The sequence below is a fragment of the Nansenia antarctica genome, assembly GCF_963989245.1.
Source record: "Nansenia antarctica genome assembly, chromosome: 7".
Lineage (NCBI taxonomy): Eukaryota > Metazoa > Chordata > Actinopteri > Argentiniformes > Microstomatidae > Nansenia > Nansenia antarctica.
In genome coordinates, this window is record NC_137677.1 from 36551646 (window position 1) to 36576645 (window position 25000).

The 25000-nt window shown below is 45.8% G+C and overlaps 1 protein-coding gene across 1 annotated transcript in view; it reads right to left on the reverse strand.

The window, feature by feature from the left end:
- Positions 1-2681: 2681 nt before the first annotated feature.
- The window catches only part of trpm2 (transient receptor potential cation channel, subfamily M, member 2), a gene marked incomplete at both ends in the record, with an annotated part of 33680 nt that continues 11361 nt past the window's right edge, over positions 2682-25000 (reverse strand). The window contains 23 exons of the mRNA XM_080536711.1: positions 2682-2798; positions 4291-4407; positions 5058-5159; positions 6726-6804; positions 7210-7296; positions 8812-8844; positions 9361-9422; positions 10089-10243; positions 12168-12255; positions 12813-12900; positions 14167-14299; positions 14812-14993; positions 16572-16752; positions 17123-17294; positions 18549-18681; positions 19349-19467; positions 19711-19860; positions 20034-20109; positions 20468-20572; positions 21168-21280; positions 21694-21839; positions 23878-24013; positions 24342-24482. Coding sequence (XP_080392837.1) covers positions 2682-2798; positions 4291-4407; positions 5058-5159; positions 6726-6804; positions 7210-7296; positions 8812-8844; positions 9361-9422; positions 10089-10243; positions 12168-12255; positions 12813-12900; positions 14167-14299; positions 14812-14993; positions 16572-16752; positions 17123-17294; positions 18549-18681; positions 19349-19467; positions 19711-19860; positions 20034-20109; positions 20468-20572; positions 21168-21280; positions 21694-21839; positions 23878-24013; positions 24342-24482 — 2715 coding nt within the window. The remainder of the gene's footprint in view (positions 2799-4290; positions 4408-5057; positions 5160-6725; positions 6805-7209; positions 7297-8811; positions 8845-9360; positions 9423-10088; positions 10244-12167; positions 12256-12812; positions 12901-14166; positions 14300-14811; positions 14994-16571; positions 16753-17122; positions 17295-18548; positions 18682-19348; positions 19468-19710; positions 19861-20033; positions 20110-20467; positions 20573-21167; positions 21281-21693; positions 21840-23877; positions 24014-24341; positions 24483-25000) is intronic.

Here is a 25000-nt window from a genome sequence, read left to right on the forward strand (position 1 = left end):
TAGGCCTTTGATTAAAAAGTCAAAGTGTTCAGATAGAAACATCGCATAAAGCTACACGGAATGCACAGATAACCCACAGCCACGTCTCCACACATTACACATAGGCTTTATAGTATCTACAATATCTATAGTTGAACCAAAGTGTTTGCTCAGAAACGTGCACAGCTGTGAAAGGTTAGAATTAACTGTTATATATCGCCGGTTTATTATTTCTTTAAAATGTTTAAAAGACATTATAAATACATTATAAATACAGTACCGTGTCTCTGCGCTGTGGTGGAGCTCCGTGTTTACTGTCATCTGATGGTTTAATCCCTGGCTGCGTTCGGAAAACCGTCCCGAGAGCGCCGGAGCGCACACTGGGTTCGACGTCATAAAGAGATCAAGTCATTTGATTGGACAAGAGGGCATTCCATGAGTGCTGATCATTATTCCAGAGCGAATTTACGAACGCAGCCCAAATCTGGTGAGCATCAACGTCACTTCCTTGTTTTCTGTACTGTACACCTGTATATTAAACGAGTTAAAAATAGACCCCCGTGTTTATGAATGATAACCGGAATGAAGACGTTTTCTCAAAACGTCACCAGTGATTTCCCTCTCGGGACAGTCACGTGCGTACTGTGAAAACATCATGACATTATTCGGCAATTTCTAGAAGCCTCCTTGATTTATTTTCACATCTATTAGAAATGATAAGCGTATCATCCTGGCTGTACACAAACGCAACCAGGACACGTTTTATCGTTTACCATAAACCAACCATTTACTTCAGCAAAAGTATTTTGAGCGATAGAAAGGGGGAATTTCAGGAGGGTGTGAGACCGATACTGCTGTCGGGCCACTTTCCCTGAACCAATTAGGGAGCAGAACTCCCTGAACCAATGAGGGAGCAGAACTCCCTGAACCAATGAGGGAGCAGAACTCCAAGCAAGGAGGTTTGGGATGTGAACACAACACACAGCTGGAACTGTCTGGTCTGGCATCAGGTGAACAGAGTAGACTACTGTCTGTAGTCTATTTTACTGCCTATTTTACCTACTATAAGAGCCGCCTCGGGGGTCAAATGTCCATAGTCTTTACAATGGGAAGCTGCTATTTACACACAACGACCACTAGTTGGCCGTCTTGTAAATTAGCCTGCCTCCTACACAGAAAAACGAGCAAAATATCGTTATACTAGCTTATCCTGATGTGATTTTGAAAATGTAAGGATACTGGGGTGGTAGAACGCACATATCTAGGAAAAGTCATGAAAGGAGGGTCTTGAAATTTTACAGAGTACAAAGATATAAAAAGAAAACATTTACTCGTGGCTGTTCTAGTGTTAGACTGGACTGGCACATAATTGGGCCCACATTTTTATTTATTTTATTATTGATTACTTTCCATCATTATGTTATATGCAGTTTAGTTTGGATTTGGTTTTTAGGCGGAAATTCATCAAATAGGGCACTCATTGTTTTCATCAACAGTGCCTTGTGTGCCGTCCCGTATCAGTCTCAGAAATAAACCGTGAATAGCATTTAGCATGGAAGGGTTTGGAACCATCACTTGTTTTAGACAAGCACCTCTTCTTGTCTTTATTGTGACACATTCACATTGTGTTTATTCAGTTATTCAGTTACTCAACGTGTCACATTCAGGAAGGAATGACCTCTGTAATTAAGGCGTCAGGGTGAGTCATTCATAGTTGAATACGATGAGGCAGGTTTACCTGAAATGTAGCATACATGTGTATAGTCCTGTATGCCCACCTGAACCAGGGTAAAGCTGTGTGCACCAATCACAACGCTTGTTTTCTCCACTTGTGTGTGTGTGTGTGGATGGGAGAAGGGGCTGCATAAATATGGGTTTGCTCAGCTAATAACAATAATAATAATAATAATAATAATAATAATAATAATATATACATGATTGATCCCCGAGGGGAAATTATCTTTTTGCACACCCGCCTCGAGAAAACACACACACACACACACACACACACACACACACAGCAGCACACTCCTAGGGAGAACCATGAGCTCTAGGCTCTATCAGCCCCCATCAAGCACCCCTGGAGCAGTGAGGGGTTAACTGCCTTGCTCAAGGGCACAACGGCAGTGGTAGGCACCTTAGATATGACGCCAGCAACCCTCCAGTCAGCTCACATGCAGCTCCCTCCTGAGGCGGGAATCAAAGGCTACCTGCCTGCCCAAGTATTACTAAGGATAGCCTCAATATACAGTAGTCACTATACAGTACAGTACATTACAATAGTACATTACAGTACATTACAATACTTTAGTACATTACAGGACTTAAGTACAGTACAGTACATTAGTACAGTACTTTAGTACATTACAGGACTTAAGTACATTGCAGTATATTAGTACAGTACTTTAGTACATTACAATAGAACATTACAGTACATTAGTACAGTACAGTACATTACAATAGTACATTACAGTGTACATTACAGTGTTCATATTGTCCTTCAACATGGCGTGTGTGTCCTGTTGTCTCTCTACAGTCTTCCTTCCAGGCTGTGCGTGCGGTGCGGCGGAGTGTCACGTTCCTCAACAACAACAACAGGTCCACGACATCAGTCAGCCAGACAGAACAGAGGAGCAGCAGCAGCAGCAGCAGCAGCAGCATGCCTCCGTCTGGTTGGCTGGCGGCCCGCAGCCTCAGAAGTGTCAGCGGTGCAGCTGGGCCGCCCTCTGCAGGGCGTCTCTCTGGTAGCAGCACAGGCCCGTCCGCCCGCTCACCTCCTGCCACTGGACCGCCTCCGCCGCCCCCAGGCTGCTCTGCACCTGAGAGGACAGAGAAGAAGAAGAATCATAATTATTATTATGATTATTATTTTTATTTATTTGTATTACATTGTGGATACTGATGTTTGTTATTTATTTATTTTGTGTTGTTTCAGTATTAAGAATGGAAAATGTATGTTTATTTATTTATTTATTTAGTGTTGTTTCAATATTAGGAATGGAACATTATCAGTACTGTGGATACTGTAATTTATGTATTAATTAATTGATTATATAATTTAAGTATTATTGTTCTCACTTGGAAGTGACGGATAGGGGTAGGACATGATAAGCTAAGGCTTCAACCTACTCCCTCTCCAACAGTACTTCGATACTGTTATTAGTTATTAGTTATTAGTTCTTTTTCTTTTTTCTTCTTCTTTTTTTCTTATCATAAATTCATTCATTCATTCATTAATAATAATAATAATAACTTCTTTTTTTGTATAGCGCTTTTCCTGCAAACGTTGCAGCTCAAAGTGCTCAAATCATTATATATGTATAATCATAATTTAATTATTTAGTCATTTAAAGGCAATATTAAAAAGATGGGTTTTTAGTCTTGACTTGAACATATGTGCTGAGGTTGCATCCCTAATGTAACTGGCAGTGCATTCCACAATCTGGGTGCATAAAATGAGAATGCAGCCTCACCAATCTCTTTTGTACATGTTGTACACAGAGAAAGCCAGCGTCAGAAGACCTGAGAGCTCTATTGGGCTGATAAGCTAGCAAAAGGTCTTTCAGATATTCTGGTGCTGAGCAAAATAACAGGTCCCGGATCTTATGTGACATAAGGATTTAAATCAAACAGGCCCAAACCCTAAAAATATTTAAAAACCCTAAAAAAATTTAAAAATGTTTCGCAGCAGTTATGATTAAACACTTGAACACTTCTATCAATGTCTTTTATCCGTTAACTATTGTCTTATTAAATGTTTTCTCTATTTACTTCTTATATTTGCTTCGAATCCATTCATTGCAATATTTTGGCTTGACTAGCGAGTGTGTCATTGATTTTCGACAACGCTGAAATGTAATTGTGTTTCAAAATAAAAGTCTGAACATTTTAATTGCTGTAAATTCCCACTCTCACACACACACACACACACACACCCACACCCACACCCACACCCACACCCACACCCACACCATCACACACCCACACCATCACACACCCACGCCCACGCCCACACCCACACCCACACACACACACACACACCCACACCCACACACACACACCCCCACACACACACACACACACACACACACACACACACACACACACACACACACACACACACACACAGTATACACTTGTGTGTCTTCTTCTCTTGCATGAAAAGGACATTCATAATACCTTTCAAAAGCAAACCACCACACATACTGTACGCTAAGCGTTTTACGTTACGGTACATTAGGCCACATTCTATGTCTATTCTATGTTAGAAAACATATGTGTTATCATGCTCAACGATAAAGTTGTTCTCACCACACAGTTTAGGTCGGCCATCACCAGACCCCGCCTCTCCAGGTGAACGTTGAGGACGGTGGCTTCCACCCATGCACTGTCTGTGTTCCTGCTGTCGTCCACATAGCCCTCGTACACCTGGAACACAACCACATGGTAAATGTTTGTTTGTTTGTTTATTAGGATCCCCATTAGCTAATGCCATGACATTAGCTAGTCTTCCTGGGGTCCGACACAAAAATCATATTTGGACAATTATCAACATTATATACATACAGACAATTGTAAACATTGTGTACATACATACATCATAATAACAAAAGAAAGGAATAAAATAAAATAAATAAATGAAATAACAGATCAACAAACAAGATAAATCATCTACTGTTCATTCAGAGTTAATTGTATTAAGTGCTCTTTTATTGTTTTCTTGAAAGTGCATCTAGAATTAGTTTTACTAACATGCTTGGGTAAAGAGTTCCATCCTGTAATGGACTGACATACAGTATATAGCGCCTCATTCCAAAGTGCTTTACAACGGCCTCTCATTCAGCCTTTCACACACCGATGGCGGCAAGCTACCATGCAAGGCGCCGCCGGCCCGCTCATTGGGAGCAATTTGAGGTTCAGTGAGGTTCAGTGTCTTGCCCAAGGATCGGCAGTCATCTAGTAATGTCTGTGTTGGATAGGCAGTCGTCTAGTAATGTCTGTGTTGGATAGGCAATTGTCTAGTAATGTCTGTGTTGGATAGGCAGTCGTCTAGTAATGTCTGTGCTGAACATGATCACCTTGGTTCCATCAACTGCCTTGACTTGTATCTTCTCATACAGCTTCTTTCCCAGAATGCTCTGCAGCCGCTCTGGCAGGGGCTCATCTGATTGGACAGGACCCTGTAGGTAGGCGTTGAATGTAACATCATGTCCATACCATCTTACTTGCTATGATGTACTGTACAATCTTTGTATTTTTCACGTTATCCATGTAAAAACATTCATAAACGCACACAGAAGGAGGGAGGGGGAGGGACTGTGTGGGTGGGTGGTTGGTTGGGGGGGCATTGTCAAAATAATAGGATCAAATAATAGATTTCAATTGTGAAATAACTGAAAATGACCACAGAGAAAAAAACGTATTGAAAGCATACTGAATACTGAAGGGTTATATAAGTCTGTACACACATACGCAACACCACACTGCACACATACACAACACACTGTACACACACACACACACAACACCACACTGTACACATACACACACACAACACCACACTGCACACACACAACACCACACTGTACACATACACACCACACTGTACACACACACCACACTGTACACACACACAACACACTGTACACACACAACACCACACTGTACACATACACACACACAACACCACACTGCACACACACACAACACACTGTACACACACAACACACTGTACACACATACAACACACTGTACAGATACACAACACAATGTACACACACAACACCACCCTGTACACACACACAACACACTGTACACATACACAACACACTGTACACACACCACCACACTGTACACAAACACAACACACTGTACACACACACCACACTGTACACACACACCACACTGTACACATACACAACACACTGTACACACACAACACACTGTACACATACACAACACACTGTACACACACACACAACACTGTACACACACAACACACTGTACACACACACAACACACTGTACACACACACACAACACACTGTACACACACAACACACTGTACACACACAACACACTGTACACACACAACACACTGTACACACACACAACACACTGTACACACACAACACACTGTACACACACAACACACTGTACACACACAACACACTGTACACAAACACAACACACTGTACACACACACCACACTGTACACACACACACCACACTGTACACACACACCACACTGTACACATACACAACACCACACTGTACACATACACAACACACTGTAAACACACACAACACACTGTACACACACACAACACACTGTACACATACACAACACACTGTACACACACAACACACTGTACACATACACAACACCACACTGTACACATACACAACACACTGTACACACACACAACACACTGTACACACACACAACACACTGTACACACACAACACACTGTACACATACACAACACACTGTACACACACACAACACACTGTACACATACACAACACCACACTGTACACATACACAACACACTGTACACACACACAACACACTGTACACACACACAACACCACACTGTACACACACACAACACACTGTACACACACAACACACTGTACACATACACAACACACTGTACACATACACAACACACTGTACACACACACAACACACTGTACACACACAACACCACCCTGTACACACACACAAACACAACACCACCTCACCCCAGGTAGGGCCCACTGCCCCTGACTCTCATCCCAAACGGCCAGGAACTCCAAAGCTGATTTCTCGTTGTCACGCCAACTGAAAACACACACACACAAAAAAAAGTGATTTAAAACCAAAACTGCACAAAACATCTCAGATCTCAGATCTGTCATCATGCTCATCTAGAGAGTCGGCTCCTCCAGCTGCTCCTAAATGGTAAACGGACTGACTTATATAGCGCCTTATTCCAAAGCGCTTTACAATGGCCTCTCATTCACCCATTCACACACACATTCACATTCACATTCACATTCACACACCAATGGCGGCCAAGCTACCAGTGTCTTGCCCAAGGGTTCAGTGTCTTGCCCAAGGACACCTCGGCTTGAACTGCCGATCTGCCGACCTTGCGATCATTAGACGCTGGCTCTACCTCCAGCCACAGCCGCCCCACTCCTACAGTACCATATGGGTCTACAGTGCCATGTGGGCCTACAGTACCGTGTGAGAATCGGGTCCAGAATCAGATTTGGGCCGAGGCGGTCGAGAGCACCTCTCCCCTTCATCCCTGTTCTCCCTGCAGGGTTCCTGAAACAGGGTTAAACAGGGTTAAACAGGGTTAAACAGGGGTTAAACAGGGGTTAAACAGGGGTTAAACAGGGTTAAAACAGGGTTAAAAGAGGGTTAAAACAGGGTTATACAGGGGTTAAACAACTCTCCATTGGTGGCCTGGGGTGGTCCAGTGGTTTAGCACTGCGGTCTACAGTGCACACATATGCCTGTGTCGGCATGGGTTTGAATCCAGCCCATGCCCTGCTGACACGCCCTCTCTCCCTTCTTCTCCTTACTTTCCTGTCTGTCTTCACTGTATCTGTCCAATAAAAAGACAAATATGAGTGGGACTGCCCCACTCAGAAAGAAATAGCTTAATAACCTTATTAATAAAAGAATAATCTCCATTGAAGATGCTTTTTAGTCTAGGACTAGGCTCAAGCCTTGTCTGTGGAAGCGGACCTGACAGCGTGAGATGCTAGTCAGTATGTTCAGGACCTTACAGGGTGAGATGTTAGTCAGTATGTTCAGGACCTGACAGTGTGAGATGTTAGTCAGTATGTTCAGGACCTTACAGGGTGAGATGTTAGTCAGTATGTTCAGGACCTTACAGCGTGAGATGTTAGTCAGTATGTTCAGGACCTTACAGTGTGAGATGTTAGTCAGTATGTTCAGGACCTTACAGGGTGAGATGTTAGTCAGTATGTTCAGGACCTTACAGGGTGAGATGTTAGCCAGTATGTTCAGGACCTGACAGTGTGAGATGTTAGTCAGTATGTTCAGGACCTTACAGTGTGAGATGTTAGTCAGTATGTTCAGGACCTGACAGTGTGAGATGTTAGCCAGTATGTTCAGGACCTTACAGTGTGAGATGTTAGTCAGTATGTTCAGGACCTTACAGTGTGAGATGTTAGCCAGTATGTTCAGGACCTTACAGTGTGAGATGTTAGTCAGTATGTTCAGGACCTTACAGTGTGAGATGTTAGTCAGTATGTTCAGGACCTTACAGGGTGAGATGTTAGCCAGTATGTTCAGGACCTTACCGGGTGAGATGTTAGTCAGTATGTTCAGGACCTTACAGGGTGAGATGTTAGTCAGTATGTTCAGGACCTTACAGGGTGAGATGTGAGTCAGTATGTTCAGGACCTTACAGGGTGAGATGTTAGTCAGTATGTTCAGGACCTGACAGGGTGAGATGTTAGTCAGTATGTTCAGGACCTTACAGGGTGAGATGTTAGTCAGTATGTTCAGGACCTGACAGTGTGAGATGTTAGTCAGTATGTTCAGGACCTTACAGGGTGAGATGTGAGTCAGTATGTTCAGGACCTTACAGTGTGAGATGTTAGTCAGTATGTTCAGGACCTTACAGGGTGAGATGTTAGTCAGTATGTTCAGGACCTTACAGGGTGAGATGTTAGTCAGTATGTTCAGGACCTTACAGGGTGAGATGTTAGTCAGTATGTTCAGGACCTTACAGGGTGAGATGTTAGTCAGTATGTTCAGGACCTTACAGTGTGAGAGGCTAGTCAGTATGTTGAGGCGTCATCGTACCTGTAGGTGTCTATAGAGGTGGACTCTGCGGATCTGTGAGGGAAGAAGAAATTGAGGTTAAAAAGACACTGCTGATACAATGTTGTTACTGGATTACCTGCAGTGTTACTATAGCAACTTAATGTAAAGTGTGACGCATCACTGCACTAAATAGTGCTATAGAACTATAATTTTACTGAACCTATTTTATTTATTTAACTTGTGTTTTCAGCAGGGGTTCCCATTGAGGCCTAGAGACCTGGCTCTCTTTTACCAGGGAGTCCTGCATACACACACACAGACACAGACAGACACACACACACACACACACACACACACAAACACACACAAACCCTGCATACACTGTTTAAATGTATGTTGAAATGTAAATGTGAAATTTACGTGTTTCAAAATGAAGGTCAGAACTTTTTGACTGGTTGCCGACTTGCGGACCAAATGACCAGAACTTGTCACAAATTCAAACACGACAAAAACAACAACAACAAAGAGGTCCAATTCAGTGCCTGAGCGTTTAAAATACTAATGTTGCCTTCTCCCTGACAGACGTACCCGTCTATCTGGTCCTCGCCCTCTCCGTGGTGGACAGGGGGCAGATACAAGGCGAAGGCCACCTGGAGAACAAGACATAATGCCAATGGAAAAAAAATCTAGGACTGTCGCTTCCTCAACTCAACAACCTTTCTTGCTTTTTCACGAGCTGCACCCCGCCTCTGGAACTCTCTCCCCCAGCCACTCAGAGACTGACTCTCACTCTCCACTTTTAAATCCAGACTCAAAACCTGCCTGTTCTCCCAAGCATACAGCCTTCCCTACCCAGGGTTCCCACACCGTCTGAAACATCAAATTCAAGCACCTTTCAAGGACTTTCAAGACTCAATTCCCTCAAATTCAAGGACCCAACACAGAGACAGAACTAGTTGACGAGCTAAGTAAAACATTTTTGGATATATATATATTTTTTAGAGAGAGAGAGAGAGAGAGGGGAATTCAAGCACTTTCAATGACCCATGCCTATTTTTTAAAAACCTTTAAGACCTTGATTTCTTTTTCTCAAATTCACAAACTTTCAAGGATTTCAAGGACCCCTGCCTAGCCTTAAACCATCTCCCCTAACCTTGCCACCCCCGCCAACCTTTTCTTTTTTTTTTTTCCTTTTTTTTTTTTTCTTGTACAGTGTCCTTACGTTTGAGAAAGGTGCTATTAAATAAAATCCATTATTATTATTATTATTATTATTATTATTATTATTATTATTATTATTATTATAAGTCAGGCACCTCCCAGGACACCTTCTCCTCTGGCACAGGGAAGCGGGTTAGGGTGCTGCCGGGGTACTGGAGCTGCCGGGCCGCGACGTGGTGCTGGGGCTTCTCTCTCTCCGCCTCCTGCCCCCCCCTCCCCTCGCTCTCTGAGAAGGTGCAGGATGAGGAGGCTGGAGAGAAGAGAACCAGAACCAGAACCAGAATCAGAATCAGAATCAGAATTGCTTTTTTAACAGATCTAATGTACGGGTACACAAAGTCAAATTCTTAGGTTCAGGTTCTTCAGGCATTGGCATTGCAACAGAATACAAAATCAACAATAATAGTAAAAAGTAAGGTAATTAATACCAAAAAAAGTAGAATGAGGTGTCACATCAAGTGATTGATTTTTGTGAATTGATGGTAGCTGTGCTACCGTGGGACCAGTCGTACTGCAGTGGTGGGCGGAGCGAAGGCAAAGTGGTGGCTGATTTAACACTTAATGACCCCACCATGGCTGTTCTAGTGTTAATGACCCCACCATGGCTGTTCTAGTGTTAATGACCCCACCATGGCTGTTCTAGTGTTAATGACCCCACCATGGCTGTTCTAGTGTTAATGACCCCACCCATGGCTGTTCTAGTGTTAATGACCCCACCATGGCTGTTCTAGTGTTAATGACACCCTCCATGGCTGTTCTAGTGTTAATGACCCCACCCATGGCTGTTCTAGTGTTAATGACCCCACCCATGGCTGTTCTAGTGTTAATGACCCCACCCATGGCTGTTCTAGTGTTAATGACCCCACCATGGCTGTTCTAGTGTTAATGACCCCACCATGGCTGTTCTAGTGTTAATGACCCCACCCATGGCTGTTCTAGTGTTAATGACCCCACCATGGCTGTTCTAGTGTTAATGACCCCACCCATGGCTGTTCTAGTGTTAATGACCCCACCCATGGCTGTTCTAGTGTTAATGACCCCACCATGGCTGTTCTAGTGTTAATGACCCCACCCATGGCTGTTCTAGTGTTAATGACCCCACCATGGCTGTTCTAGTGTTAATGACCCCACCCATGGCTGTTCTAGTGTTATCGACCCCACCCATGGCTGTTCTAGTGTTAATGACCCCACCCATGGCTGTTCTAGTGTTAATGACCCCACCATGGCTGTTCTAGTGTTAATGACCCCACCATGGCTGTTCTAGTGTTAATGACCCCACCCATGGCTGTTATAATTTTAATTTAATAATTTTGCCATTTAGCAGACGCTTTTATCCAAAGCGACTTACAATTACGAATTACAGGGACATTCCCCCTGGAGTAACTGAGGGCTAAGTGCCTTACCCAAGGGCACACTAGTAGTGGTGTGGCTTCAGGCGGGATTTGAACTTGGGATTTGAACTCGGGATTTGAACTCACAACCTTCCGATCCCAAGTCCAACTCACTATCCACTAGACCACCACTAGTGTTAATGACCCCACCATGGCTGTTCTAGTGTTAATGACCCCACCATGGCTGTTCTAGTGTTAATGACCCCACCCATGGCTGTTCTAGTGTTAATGACCCCACCCACGGCTGTTCTAGTGTTAATGACCCCACCCATGGCTGTTCTAGTGTTAATGACCCCACCCATGGCTGTTCTAGTGTTAATGACCCCACCCATGGCTGTTCTAGTGTTAATGACCCCACCCACGGCTGTTCTAGTGTTAATGACCCCACCCATGGCTGTTCTAGTGTTAATGACCCCACCCATGGCTGTTCTAGTGTTAATGACCCCACCATGGCTGTTCTAGTGTTAATGACCCCACCATGGCTGTTCTAGTGTTAATGACCCCACCCATGGCTGTTCTAGTGTTAATGACCCCACCATGGCTGTTCTAGTGTTAATGACCCCACCATGGCTGTTCTAGTGTTAATGACCCCACCCATGGCTGTTCTAGTGTTAATGACCCCACCCATGGCTGTTCTAGTGTTAATGACCCCACCATGGCTGTTCTAGTGTTAAGAGAACTAGTATCAATCTAGACTCTGCCAGTGAGGTGAGAAGTCAGTGATTCGGTTGATCTGTTGATCTGTTGATCTGTTGATCTTTCGTAACGAATTCAGGAACTCACTCAGGAGGGGAGCCTCCTCGCTAGACTGGCGCCCCTGAGCTCTGAGAGTGTCCATTATCCACTGTAACGCTTTGGCAGACTGGGAGACCTGGGAAAGACAGTAAGAGGAGGTCATGAGTTCACATCCCTCCTGGCACCACCACTAGTGTGCCCTTGATTAGGTTAAATTAAACTTTATTATCATCGCAGAGTACAAGTACTATACGAAATGCAGTTTAGCATTTAACCAGAAGTGCAAACGTGATATAAGGGCTTGATATAAATAGAACAAGAGGTAGTGATAGGTATTTATGTAATATACAGTATGTGCAGAGGTAGTATTGTAAACATCAGTATAGTTTAGAGGTTATTAGCTATGTACAGTGAGGTAGTTTAAGTACAGTATCTAATGTGCAGAAGTATAAAAGATATATACAATATATAGTAATGTAAACATCAGTAGTGCTTGAGTAAGGCTCCTAGCCCTAAGTTACTGCAGGGAGACTGTCCCTGTAATCTCTAATTGTAAGTCGCTTTGGATAAAAAGTGCCTGCTAAAGTGTAAAATGATCAAAATGAGTTGTCCTAGGTTAGCTAAGTTAAGAAGAGTGTCAGTTGATAGTGGTGTAACACAACTAGTTAGCGATGTCAGCAGACGGGTCAGAACCTGCTCCTCGAGTCGATCCAGCCTCTTCGCCACGGCAACGGACCCGGTGTCCTCCTCTCTTTCCAGTAGCTCTGTCATGGTGTTAACCCTAAAAAAAACAAAAAAAACCCTAAAACAACCGCACAGTTAACCCTAAAACAACCACATCATGGTGTTAACCCTAAAACAACCACACAGTTAACCCTAAAACAACCACACAGTTAACCCTAAAACTACCACACAGTTAACCCTAAAACAACCACATTGTTAACCCTAAAACAACCACACAGCTCTGTCATGGTGTTAACCCTAAAACAACCACAGACAGAATAACCAACCTTGTTTTGTCTGTTCAATGTCCTCATGTCCTAGAGCAAGTCAATATTTCACAAACCATATTCATATACTAGTCTCTCTTTACATCATACATATCATACATAGTGCTTACCTCAGGACCCATTGCCCCTGACAAGTTGGCCAAAGCAGAAACAGTTGCCTTGGTTACAATACCAGTAGGTACAGCTAAAGCTAACTTTAAGCTAAAACGTAAAAAGAAAGAGCTAAACATAAGACAGTCTTCCCACACCTTCTGAAACATCAAATTCAAACACTTTTCAAGGACTTTCAAGCACCTTTCACAGACTTTCAAGGACTTTCAAGTAGGGATGTTACGCTCGACGCAGTAGTCACGACACGGCGTCTATCTTCCGACGCAATGTGCGTCGATACAAATGTATCGATGCTTGTGTCAAATTGGCAAAAACCACGTGACTACTCGAAGAAAGATTCGTACGTCACACGAGCACATCTGACGCGTGTGTCAATCATTCCGCAGACGAGGCAGTGTTCCAAGTTTGGTACTGCATAAAATGACCATGACCATGACCTGACCAGCAGATGGCAGTATAGAACTGCTGTACCACGACCTGACCAGCAGATGGCAGTATAGGCAGTACCATGACCTGACCAGCAGATGGCAGTATGGAGTTGCTGTATCGACTGCATCGATAGATCGACACTTTTTCCGACACAATTGTGTCGAACGTGTCAATTGCGTCGAAAGCTTCGTTTCCCCCATCACTACTTTCAAGACTCAATTCCCTCAAATTCAAGGACCCAACACGGCATAGTTTGAGACAGAACTAGTTGACGAGCTAAGTAAAACATTTTTGAATATATATATTTTCTTTAGAGAGAGAGGGGAGAGAGAGGGGAATTCAAGCACTTTCAATGACCATGTATATTTTCAAAAACGTTTAAGACCTTGATTTCTTTTTCTCAAATTCACAAACTTTCAAGGATTTCAAGGACCCGTGGGAACCCTGATAAGATCCTCCCTGGGTATGGAGGAGGAGACTGTGACTAGGCCACGTACTTCTCTGCTGTGTCCCCGATACGACGCTCCATGCTGCTCTTCTGCTGCTGCCTGGCGGAGAGCAGGTAGTTGTCCTTCATGCAGCCCTCCCAGGACAGCAGCTCCTCCTCCTCCGCCTGGGACACATCCTCCTCTGAGGGAGGGACGAGAGGGGAGGGACGACGACGTCACACCACTACTAACACCACTAGACACACTAGTTAAGGTTAACACCACTAGACACACTAGCTAAGGTTAACACCACTAGATACACTAGTTAAGGTTAACACCACTAGCTACACTAGTTATGGTTAACACCACTAGACACACTAGCTAAGGTTAACACCACTAGACACACTAGTTAAGGTTAACACCACTAGACACACTAGTTAAGGTTAACACCACTAGATACACTAGTTAAGGTTAACACCACTAGATACACTAGTTAAGGTTAACACCACTAGATACACTAGCTACGGTTAACACCACTAGACACACTAGCTAAGGTTAACACCACTAGACACACTAGTTAAGGTTAACACCACTAGATACACTAGCTAAGGTTACGAGACAGGTAACAGTTTATATAACATCCAGAGCAGACGAAGGGCTTGATTGACAGGTTAGGACGGCTAAGGTATGGTATGCTGGCGTCACAACACTCACTGAAGTGGCTGTGGCTGGGGCGGGGTCTGCACAGCACCACCCGGATGATGAAGAGGTACAGGTGGCTGAGGAAGATGAAAGGGGGGGGTGCGGCCGGGCGGCTGTGGTACTCCCTGATCAGCTCGTATCTCTGGAACTTCCAGATGGTGTCTGTGTTGTCCTGGACCACCTGGAACGTGTAGCTAAGGGAGGGCAGGGGAGGCAGAGGAGTCAGGGGGGGAAGGGGGGGCAGGGGGAACAGGGGTGGGAGGGGGGGCAGGAGGGGCAGGGGGGCAGGGATGGCAGGGAGGCCAGGAGGGGCAGGGTGTGAAAGAGTCAAACATGTGGTCAGTGATATTAAATGATATCAAATCGTATCAGAATGTATAAAGAGGCCATTTAAGCAATCATCCAAATAAGTTTGAAAAAAGCTTTAAAAGAAAAGCAGACTAGACCTCAACGTCTGCATCAATATCTTTGAAATTCCACACATATTATGTAATATTTTGATAGAAGAGAGGGTCTAGAGGTGGAGGGGCTAAAAAATGTTTTTCTCTCAAACGTGACATATGGAGGAGATTGTCGACTGGGAACTGCTAAAGACCTCCTCATCCCTGGATTCTTTATGTTTGACTATCTGTCTTTTTATGTGGACCTCCTCACTATGGTAATGACTACATGGGGATCCGTTTAAATAAACAAATAAACAAATCCCCACTACCCCCCTGTACAGTTTCTCTACTATACTTTTTTTTTTTACAAAAAAAATAAAAGAATCCTTCCTTCCTCTAGCATTGTGACTGCCTATGGCCCCTGGTCCTAGCCCTGGTCCTAGCCCTGGTCTAACCCTGGTCTAACCCTGTTCCTAGCGCTGGTCTAACCCTGGTCTTAGGCCTGGTCTAACCCTGGTCCTAACTCTGGTCTAACCCTGGTCTAACCCTGGTCCTAGCCCTGGTCCTAGCCCTGGTCTAACCCTGGTCCTAGCGCTGGTCTAACCCTGGTCTAACCCTGGTCCTAGCCCTGGTCCTAGCCCTGGTCTAACCCTGGTCTAACCCTGGTCCTAGCGCTGGTCTAACCCTGGTCTTAGGCCTGTTCTAACCCTGGTCCTAACTCTGGTCTAACCCTGGTCTAACCCTGGTCCTAGCCCTGGTCCTAGCCCTGGTCTAACCCTGGTCCTAGTCCTGGTCTAACCCTGGTCTAACCCTGGTCCTAGTCCTGGTCTAACCCTGGTCTAACCCTGGTCCTAGCCCTGGTCCTAGCCCTGGTCTAACCCTGGTCCTAGTCCTGGTCTAACCCTGGTCTAACCCTGGTCCTAGCCCTGGTCTAACCCTGATCCTAGCCTTGGTCCTAGCCCTGGTCTAACCCTGGTCCTAGCCCTCGTCTAACCCTGGTCCTAGCCCTGGTCTAGCCCTGGTCTAACCCTGGTCCTAGCCCTGATCTAACCCTGGTCCTAGCCCTGGTCTAGCCATGGTCTAACCCTGGTCTTACCCTGGTCTAACCCTGGTCCTAGCATAGATTACTTTCTCTTACGATGACTGGATGGATAGATTATTCACTTACTTAGACACATATTGTTGTAAGTCGCTTAGGATAAAGGCATCTGCTAAATGCCCGAAAAGATGCAGAAGGATCTTGAAATATATTCTGAACTTAACAGGAAGCCAGTGTAGAGTTTCTAAAATAGGAGTTATATGAGCTCTTCTGCTTGTTTTGGTTAAAACTCTCTTTTATATAAAGGCGTCTGCTAAATGGCCCAAAATGTAAATACAAATGTGACTCACTTGAAGATGGCGATGAGCAGGTTGAGGAGCAGGATGTTAGCGAACAGCAGGTAGACGCACAGCATGATGATGGTGAGCCACTCAGGGAATGCTGGCATGTTGTTGCCATTGAGCACCGGACACCTTGGCTTCAGAGGGTCGGTCCCATTCATACTGCAGCTGCCAATGTCAAACTGGGCATCTGGCACACACACACACACACACACACACACACACACACACACACACACACGCACAGCGGGTATGTTCTTAGCCAAGGTGGACACATGCCATTTTCATTTGCCATATACTCTATAAGAGTGTGTGTGTATGTGTGTGTGTGTGTGTGTGTGTGTGAGTGAGTGTGTCCGTGCATGCATGTGAATATGTGATCCAGATCCAGATATAAAAAAACAAAAACACAACGCAATATAATCAAAAGTACTGCAGTCAAGACAAACTGAACCGATCATCTTTATGTGTGTGATTGAAGGAGAGCTCCTCCTATTCTCTCTCCAACCAATCAGTGGTCCAGTATGTCTTTTTTTCAATAGTTTCAGTTGTGAACTCACTGTCGATGTTGGTGGGGACGTTCCCGAAGATGATGAGGTAGGGTTCATAGACGGCGCCGCGCAGGATCCAGTCCAGGCGGTCCTCGTTGTGGATGAGGATGCCCTGCTTGGCCACGCCGTACGCCACCACCCAGATACTCAGGAGGAACATGAAGAAGAACATGTCCATCATCTGGAGAGGAGAGAGAAGAACATGTCCATCATCTGGAGAGAAGAGAGAAGCAGGGTTCCTACAAGTTTCAACAAGTCAAATTTAAGACCTTTTTAGACCTTTTTTAGACCTCTTTGAGTAGAATTTTAGACCTATTCGCGACACCATAGCTCGAGGTGATGAAATTAGGGATTTCACTGCCATACAGACAAAAAAGGAAGCGAATTGGCATTTTTTTGGTTCCAGCTTGATTCATTTCCACGTGAATAGATGTGGTCGGGCTGATTTCCTTGGAGGATCTCATTTTTAAGACCTATCACCTCATTTTTAGACCGAATAACTGACATTAGAGACCTTTTTAGGCCTTATAAATTGGATTGCTGGATTTTAGACTTTAAGGCTTTTTAAGACCAGCGCGGGAACCCTGAGAGAAGGCAACCAGGCCAACCGTCACTTACAACGCTTAGGTTGTGGCTTCGATTCCGGGCCGGGACAATATATACTGAAAAATGTATGCACTCACTCACTGCAATGTATGTCGCTTTGGATGAAAGCGTCAGCTAAATGGCGTATATTATTATTATTATTATTACTTAATAGGTGGGGTTTGAACATGGGTCTTCCACATAGAAGACATAAGCATCTACCATTAGGCCAAGAGGGCATCAGGATGTTTTTTGGGCAAGGCTACTTCAACAATATGATCCCCAGTCACCTGCACTACATAAACATAGATATTATTAGTCATTTGTTTTACTGCCGTTGTGCCCTTGAGCAAGGCGCTTAACCCCTAACTGCTCCAGGGATGCTGAAGATGGCTAACCCAGTGGCCAGAGCGCTGTTCTCCCTGGGGGGGGGGGGGGGGGGGGCATGTGTGTTGTCTAAGAGGGGGGGGGGGGGGGGACAACAACATTTGATTGGATTGGTTGTATGGGTGAAAAAAACTGTTGTTTACTTGTTGGTGTCAGTGGTAAATCCTCCACATGGTTTCACTATTCTTACAACATTTTTAACCCCAATTAAAGACTCACCTGTTTAGGCAGGCCGGTAGTCACCTATAGCCATCATATGTTCCTGTTTATGTTCTGTTTATGTTGTCCCTTTGGGGTGTTCCTCCGTTTAAAAAAAAATCTCTTTTGACGATGTTTGTTTGCGCTTTTCTTTTCACCCATTCTAACCCTTATTTTGTGATGTAGAGCACCCTGTGCATTCGTGCTGAGAAGGGGGCTATAGAAATAAAGTTTCACTTACTTACTTACTTACTTACTTACTTACCATTCTCCTGACTATGATGATCTTGGGCCCCAAGGTTCTGCTGATGGTGAAGATGGCCATGAGGCGCAGGCAGAAGATGATGTAGTCTATACACAGGATGACCTTACCAGCGTAGAACGCCTGTGTGGTCAGCCTAAAGGACAAAACCAGCTGACATGAGCAACGCAGGAGGGTATAATAATAGTAATATTGGAAGGGGAGGGGAAGAGGGTTAACTGGTGAAGGCAAGCTTGTATGTACTCGGGGGGGATTGGTCCAGATTGTAAATCTCCCAGATTAAAATGTGACACACGGTCTGGTGAACGGGGAAACAAGCCGGCAACCAATCGAAATGTTCGGGAGGTCTTTTATTTTGAAACGCGGAAAATACATTTCGACGTTGTTGAGAATCACAACACACACTCGCTAGTCAAGCCAAAATACAGCAAAATAACGCAATGGATTCGGTGAGTAATCCCCACTGCTACCTAGTTAACTATAACACTTAAAACATTCAAATCGGCTGCCGCCATGTTACCCCTATTCACCAGACCGTGTCACAAATGTCATGGGGGGTGGGTGAGGGTTAATTAAGCGTTATGGAACGAGAATCCGTGATATATCGTGGATATCTACACAGCTAGCAGGGTGGTTAGGCACGACGCAAAGCGTATATCATGGATATCGGCACGGCTGGAACGCAAACTGACCAATAGAGACAATGGACCAAACTGACCAATAGAGACAATAGACCATACTGACCAATAGAGACAGTGGGCCGGATCTATCCGTTGTATAACGGCACATCAGAGGATGCTTACCGACACGCCAGGCCAGCGATGAAGAGGAGGATGGACAAGACGTCTAGAATGTTCCACAGGTCGTTGATGTACTTCTTGGCTTTGGTCTGGAACCCAAACCCATCTGGGTCGTGGAACAGCTGAGGACAGAGTCACATGTCCGGGTCAGGGTCTGACCTCACACAGTCTGGGTCTGACCTGTCCGACCTGTTAGGGTGTGTGTGTGTGTGTGTGTCCTCTGCGTGTGTCCTCTGTGTGTGTGTGTGTGTCCTCTGTGTGTGTGTCCTCTGTGTGTCCTCTGTGTGTGTGTGTCCTCTGTGTGTCCCCTGTGTGTGTGTGTGTGTGTGTGTGTGTGTGTCCTCTGCGTTCCGTCTCACTCTGACCTGTCGGACCTCTTCCCCCACCAGGGTGACCAGCCACACGTACAGCAGCAGCTCCCTCCAGGAGGGGGTGGTCTGGAAGTCCACCATCAGCACCATGGCAAACAGCCACAGGAAGGCAAAGTACGACACGATGCTCCAGTAGAACTTCACCTGCAGGGGGGAGAGAGAGGAGGACGATAGGTAGGTAGGGAGGGAGGGAGGGAGGGTGGGTAGATAGGTAGATAGATAGATAGATAGATAGATAGAGATGGGCGGACGGACGGACGGACGGATGGATGGACGACAGACAGACAGACAAATAGACAGACAGACAGATAGATGACCTGCGGGGAGGTGTAGAGGCCGACCAGCCGGGAGTAGCACGACAGGGGCCTCAGGAGCGTCTTGTGGGCAGGGTCGCTGAGGGAGGAGGAGGGGGGGGGGGCGATGGCCCGGGGTTCAGGGGTCAGGGGTTAGTCGAGAGTTTCAACAATTGTGACTCAACATAAAATCGTTACATTATGTATTCTATCTCTCTCTATCTGTCTGTCTGTCTGTCTGTCTGTCTCAGAATCAGAATCAGAATCAGAATCAGAATCAGAAGACTTTTATTGCCATGACAAGTAAACATGTTAGGAATTTGATCTGTCTGTCTGTCTGTCTGTCTGTGTCTGTCTGTGTCTGTCTGTGTCTGTCTGTGTCTGTCTGTCTGTCTGTCTGTCTTTTGTTTAAAGTGTGACAGGTATTTCAGGTGGTAAAGTGTTGCTTCCACACTCACAGGACCTGGTATTTCCCTTTGGTGTCAGTTGAACTTCCTGTCACGGTCTCCATGGTGATCATCTCCTCACTCCTCTCTGCCTCTCGGTGGATGGCCTCATCACGCCTGGGGAAGATGGAAACTATTTAACCATAGACCTTTACTGCCACCATGTGGTAGCTGAATGAATTGCAGTATTGTAACACAGTGAGTTGTTATAGCATTGTGACACAGTGAGTTGTTATAGCATTGTAACACAGTGAGTTGTTATAGCATTGTGACACAGTGAGTTGTTATAGCATTGTGACACAGTGAGTTGTTATAGCATTGTAACACAGTGAGTTGTTATAGCATTGTGACACAGTGAGTTGTTATTCGTTTGTTAAGTTGTGACGTGTTTCCGGGTCCAACGTTGGCTGAGGCGCTGTCTTCGTAATGCCGCAGTAATAATAATAATTCATTATATTTGTATAGCGCTTTTCCGAGGCTCAAAGACGCTGACAATATGGGAAAAAACGGGAACTGCTGTGTCCCTTGTTGTATGAATAGATCCGAGTCTAAAAAACGATTGAACTGTCATTCTACCGCTGTAGTACACTGGTACTCTGGTGCGGGGAACTTTTGGTTTTGACCCGGAAATGGCTAAACATCACGCGTTACGTCACACTTAACAACTGAATAGCATTGTAACGAAGTCTGTTGCCGACGGCGACGCTCTGACCTGAAGGCCAGGAAGCCTGTGTAGATGAGCGGGGAGAGCAGCATGCAGAGCAGCACCCGCCACACGGGGTTGGTCACGGCCAGCTCCCCACACCAGATCTGGGTCAGCAGGGCCTGCAGAGAGATGGTACATGGTACATGGTACATGGTACATGGACTGCACTTACATAGCTATGCCTTTATCCAAAGCGCTTTACAACGGCCTCTCATTCACCCATTCACACACACATTCACACACACATTCACACACCAATGGCGGCAAGCTACCATGCAAGGCGCTAGACTACAGAACCTAACTGGGTCTATAGACAGTACCTAACTGGGTCTATAGACAGTACCTGAACCCCTGACTGGGTCTATAGGTGATTTTTTTTTTTTAAGTTTTTTTTTTTTCCTTTCCTAACACCAGGGGAGCCCCCCCTCCTAAATTTCGTTGTTTGGTACCTGTACTGTAGCAATGACAATAAAGTCCATTCATTCATTCATTCATATAGACAGAACCTGACTGGGTCTAGAGTAGACAGTACCTGAACCCCTGACTGGGCCACGAAGCTCTTGTTGTCGGCCTCCAGCGCCAGCCTCAGACAGGTGGTGCCGCCCCAGGAGGGAGAGGTCCGCACCAGCAGCCTCTGGGCCCGCTCCTCATCCCAGCTGTGGCACTCACTGAACACACCTGGGAGACACGGCTGTTACACACCTGAACACACCTGAACACACCTGGGAGACACGGCTGTTACACACCTGAGAGACACGGCTGTTACACACCTGAACACACCTGAGAGACACGGCTGTTACACACCTGAACACACCTGAGAGACACGGCTGTTACACACCTGAACACACCTGAACACACCTGGGAGACACGGCTGTTACACACCTGAACACACCTGAGAGACACGGCTATTACACACCTGAACACACCTGAACACACCTGGACACACCCAGGGCTGGACTGGGACAAAAATTAGGCCCTGGCATTTTTGGCCCAGACAGGCCCACCCAAATCGGTCGGACCACACCCACCAGCACATAAATACTTGCCTTATATACTCGTCTTATATACTGTGCTGTACAGTTATATGACAAACTGTAGTATTCCCCCAAACCACTACAAAGACGACTACATACAGTAAGCAATGGTACCAGTGCAAGTAGACCAGTGTACTCAGTGATCAGATTCCAGAGCGAATTTACGAACGCAGCCTTGTTGTTCTAGATTTTTTTTTCCATTATCAACCTATCATTGCGCTTTAGAGTAAAACAAAGCACGCAACTGTCGCGTCTATCTTTTCATGGCAACTCTACATTGTGATTTACAAGGGATATTAACTAACATTAAGTAATATTATTACTTGGTTACATTTTGCAATTGATCCGCGGTACACATGCGTGCCGAACCGTGGGGGGCGATCCGTTACACCCCTACACAGCTACCTATATTTTCCTTACCGGGTCAACGGTTACAGGCTGACTCGGCCCCGCTTCTTCTGTATCCTCTCTATCCTCTGTATCTGTACCCTGCTCCCGCTCCTCCCTGCCAGCCTCCTCTTCAACCTGTTGCTGTTGCTGCTGTGGTAAACTTGAGGGTGCAGCAAACATGTCCCTAATGTTTACACATTTGGCAGCATCTGCCTCGAGATTCTTCTTGTTTTTCTCCCTAAGGTTTTCCCAGCCTCCCTTCCGTTTTAGTGTGCTTTTGCGCTCCATCTCTCTCAGTATCTATCTAGTAACTATCCAGGCTAACTAAATTTATTTTGCCGGCCGGCTCGGCCCAAAACTACCGCGAAACTGAGACGGAGGTCTGGTGCTGCGTGCGTGCGTGACCCCTGACCCCCCCCCCCCCCCCCTTCTCTCTGTTGATTGGGCCAGCCCAGTGTCTGTATAGAAAATTGACCAATGGGCCGCTGTCCCTGATTTATGGATCGTTCAATGGTAGCTTTCGATTTATGGGCCGTTCGATGGTAGCTTTCGGCCGGGCCGGCTGGTAAAAAAAAAATATATATATACTTTTTTTTTTTTTTTGCCGGTCGGCTCGGCCCAAAACTACCGCGGCCCACCGGGCAAATGCCCGGTATGCCAGATGGCCAGTCCAGCCCTGGACACACCTGGGAGACACGGTTACACACCTGAACACACCTGAACACATCTGGGAGACACAGTTACACACCTGAACACACCTGAGAGACACGGCTGTTACACACCTGAACACACCTGAGAGACACGGCTGTTACACACCTGAACACACCTGAACACACCTGGGAGACACAGTTACACACCTGAACACACCTGAACACATCTGGGAGACACAGTTACACACCTGAACACACCTGAACACACCTGGGAGATACGGTTACAGCGATTACACACCTGAACACACCTGAACAAATCTGAACACACCTGAACACACCTGAACACACGTGGGAGACACGGTTACAGCTGTTACACACCTGAACACACTTAAACACACCTGAACACACCTGAACACGCCTAAACACACCTGAACACATCTGGGAGACACGGTTACAGCTGTTACACACCTGAACACGCCTAAACATGCCTAAACATGCCTGAACACACCTGAACACACCTGAACACACCTAGGAGACACGGTTACACACCTGAACACACCTGAACACACCTAGGAGACAATACATGGTTACAGTTGTCACGGTTACACACACACACACACACACACACACACAGAAGCCTACCGATGGCGTGCTGCTCGTACAGGTGGGCCAGCTGCGTCATCTCCTGGGCCGCCTCCCCCTCCTCCTCCCCCCCCTCCTGGCTCAGCTTCCTCAGGATCTTACTGGCCGCCAGCGCTGCTGACATGCAGTCTCTGCACTGCACACACACACACACACATGCACACGCACACACGCACACACACGCACACACACACGCATGCACACACACACACACGCACACACACACACACACACACACACACACCATGTAGCTCCATGTACCTGCTCCCAGGTTGTGTGTGTGTGTGTGTGTGTGTGCGTGTGTGTGTGTGTGTGCGTGTGTGTGCGTGTGTGTGCGTTTGTGTGTGTGTGTGCGTGTGCGTGTGCGTGTGTGTGTGTGCGTGTGCGTGTGTGTGTGTGTGTGTGTTTATGTGTGTGTGTGTGTGTGTGTGTTTATGTGTGTGTGTGTGTGTGTGTGTGTGTACCTGCTCCCAGGCGATCCCAGCCAGCTCCCTGTGGTTCTGGAGGACGGCCCAGAGGAAGATGTCTCTGACAGGGTCCCTCAGCGCCTCTGTCCCCCCGTCTCTGTCTGTCCCCCGGTCTCTGTCTGAGCTCCGGGGCTCCGTCTGGCCATGTGGGGGGAGCTAACATCGGGGGGGGGGAGTACCGTAAGTAAGTAAGTAAGTAAGTCAAGTTTATTTCTATAGCACCTATCACAGACCAGGGGTCACAAAGTGCTTTACATATATAGAAACATAATAAAAGACCAAAAGTTATAGCAGGTTAAAAGAAATAGGTAAACAAGTGAAAATAAGAACAAGTAACAAATAACAAGTGTACAACAATATTAGGACACAGAAAGACAGGCTTTTGGGGTTAGCCAAAAGTTAGACTGTTTTTTAAAAGCTTCGACCGAGACCGCTGATCTAAGATCCAAGGGAGGTGGCGGGGGTGTTATGCATCAGTGGATCATAATAATATTAATTAGTAGTAGTAGTAGTTTGTGACATGCAATCAACTTCAATCAGTTAATTGTTGGAAATTTGCATTTGATTATTATTATTCAGCCAGCCATAGACAACGGCGACCCTGAAGCAATTAGGGGGTTCAAGTGTGCCTTGCTCAAGGACACCTCGACACGTGG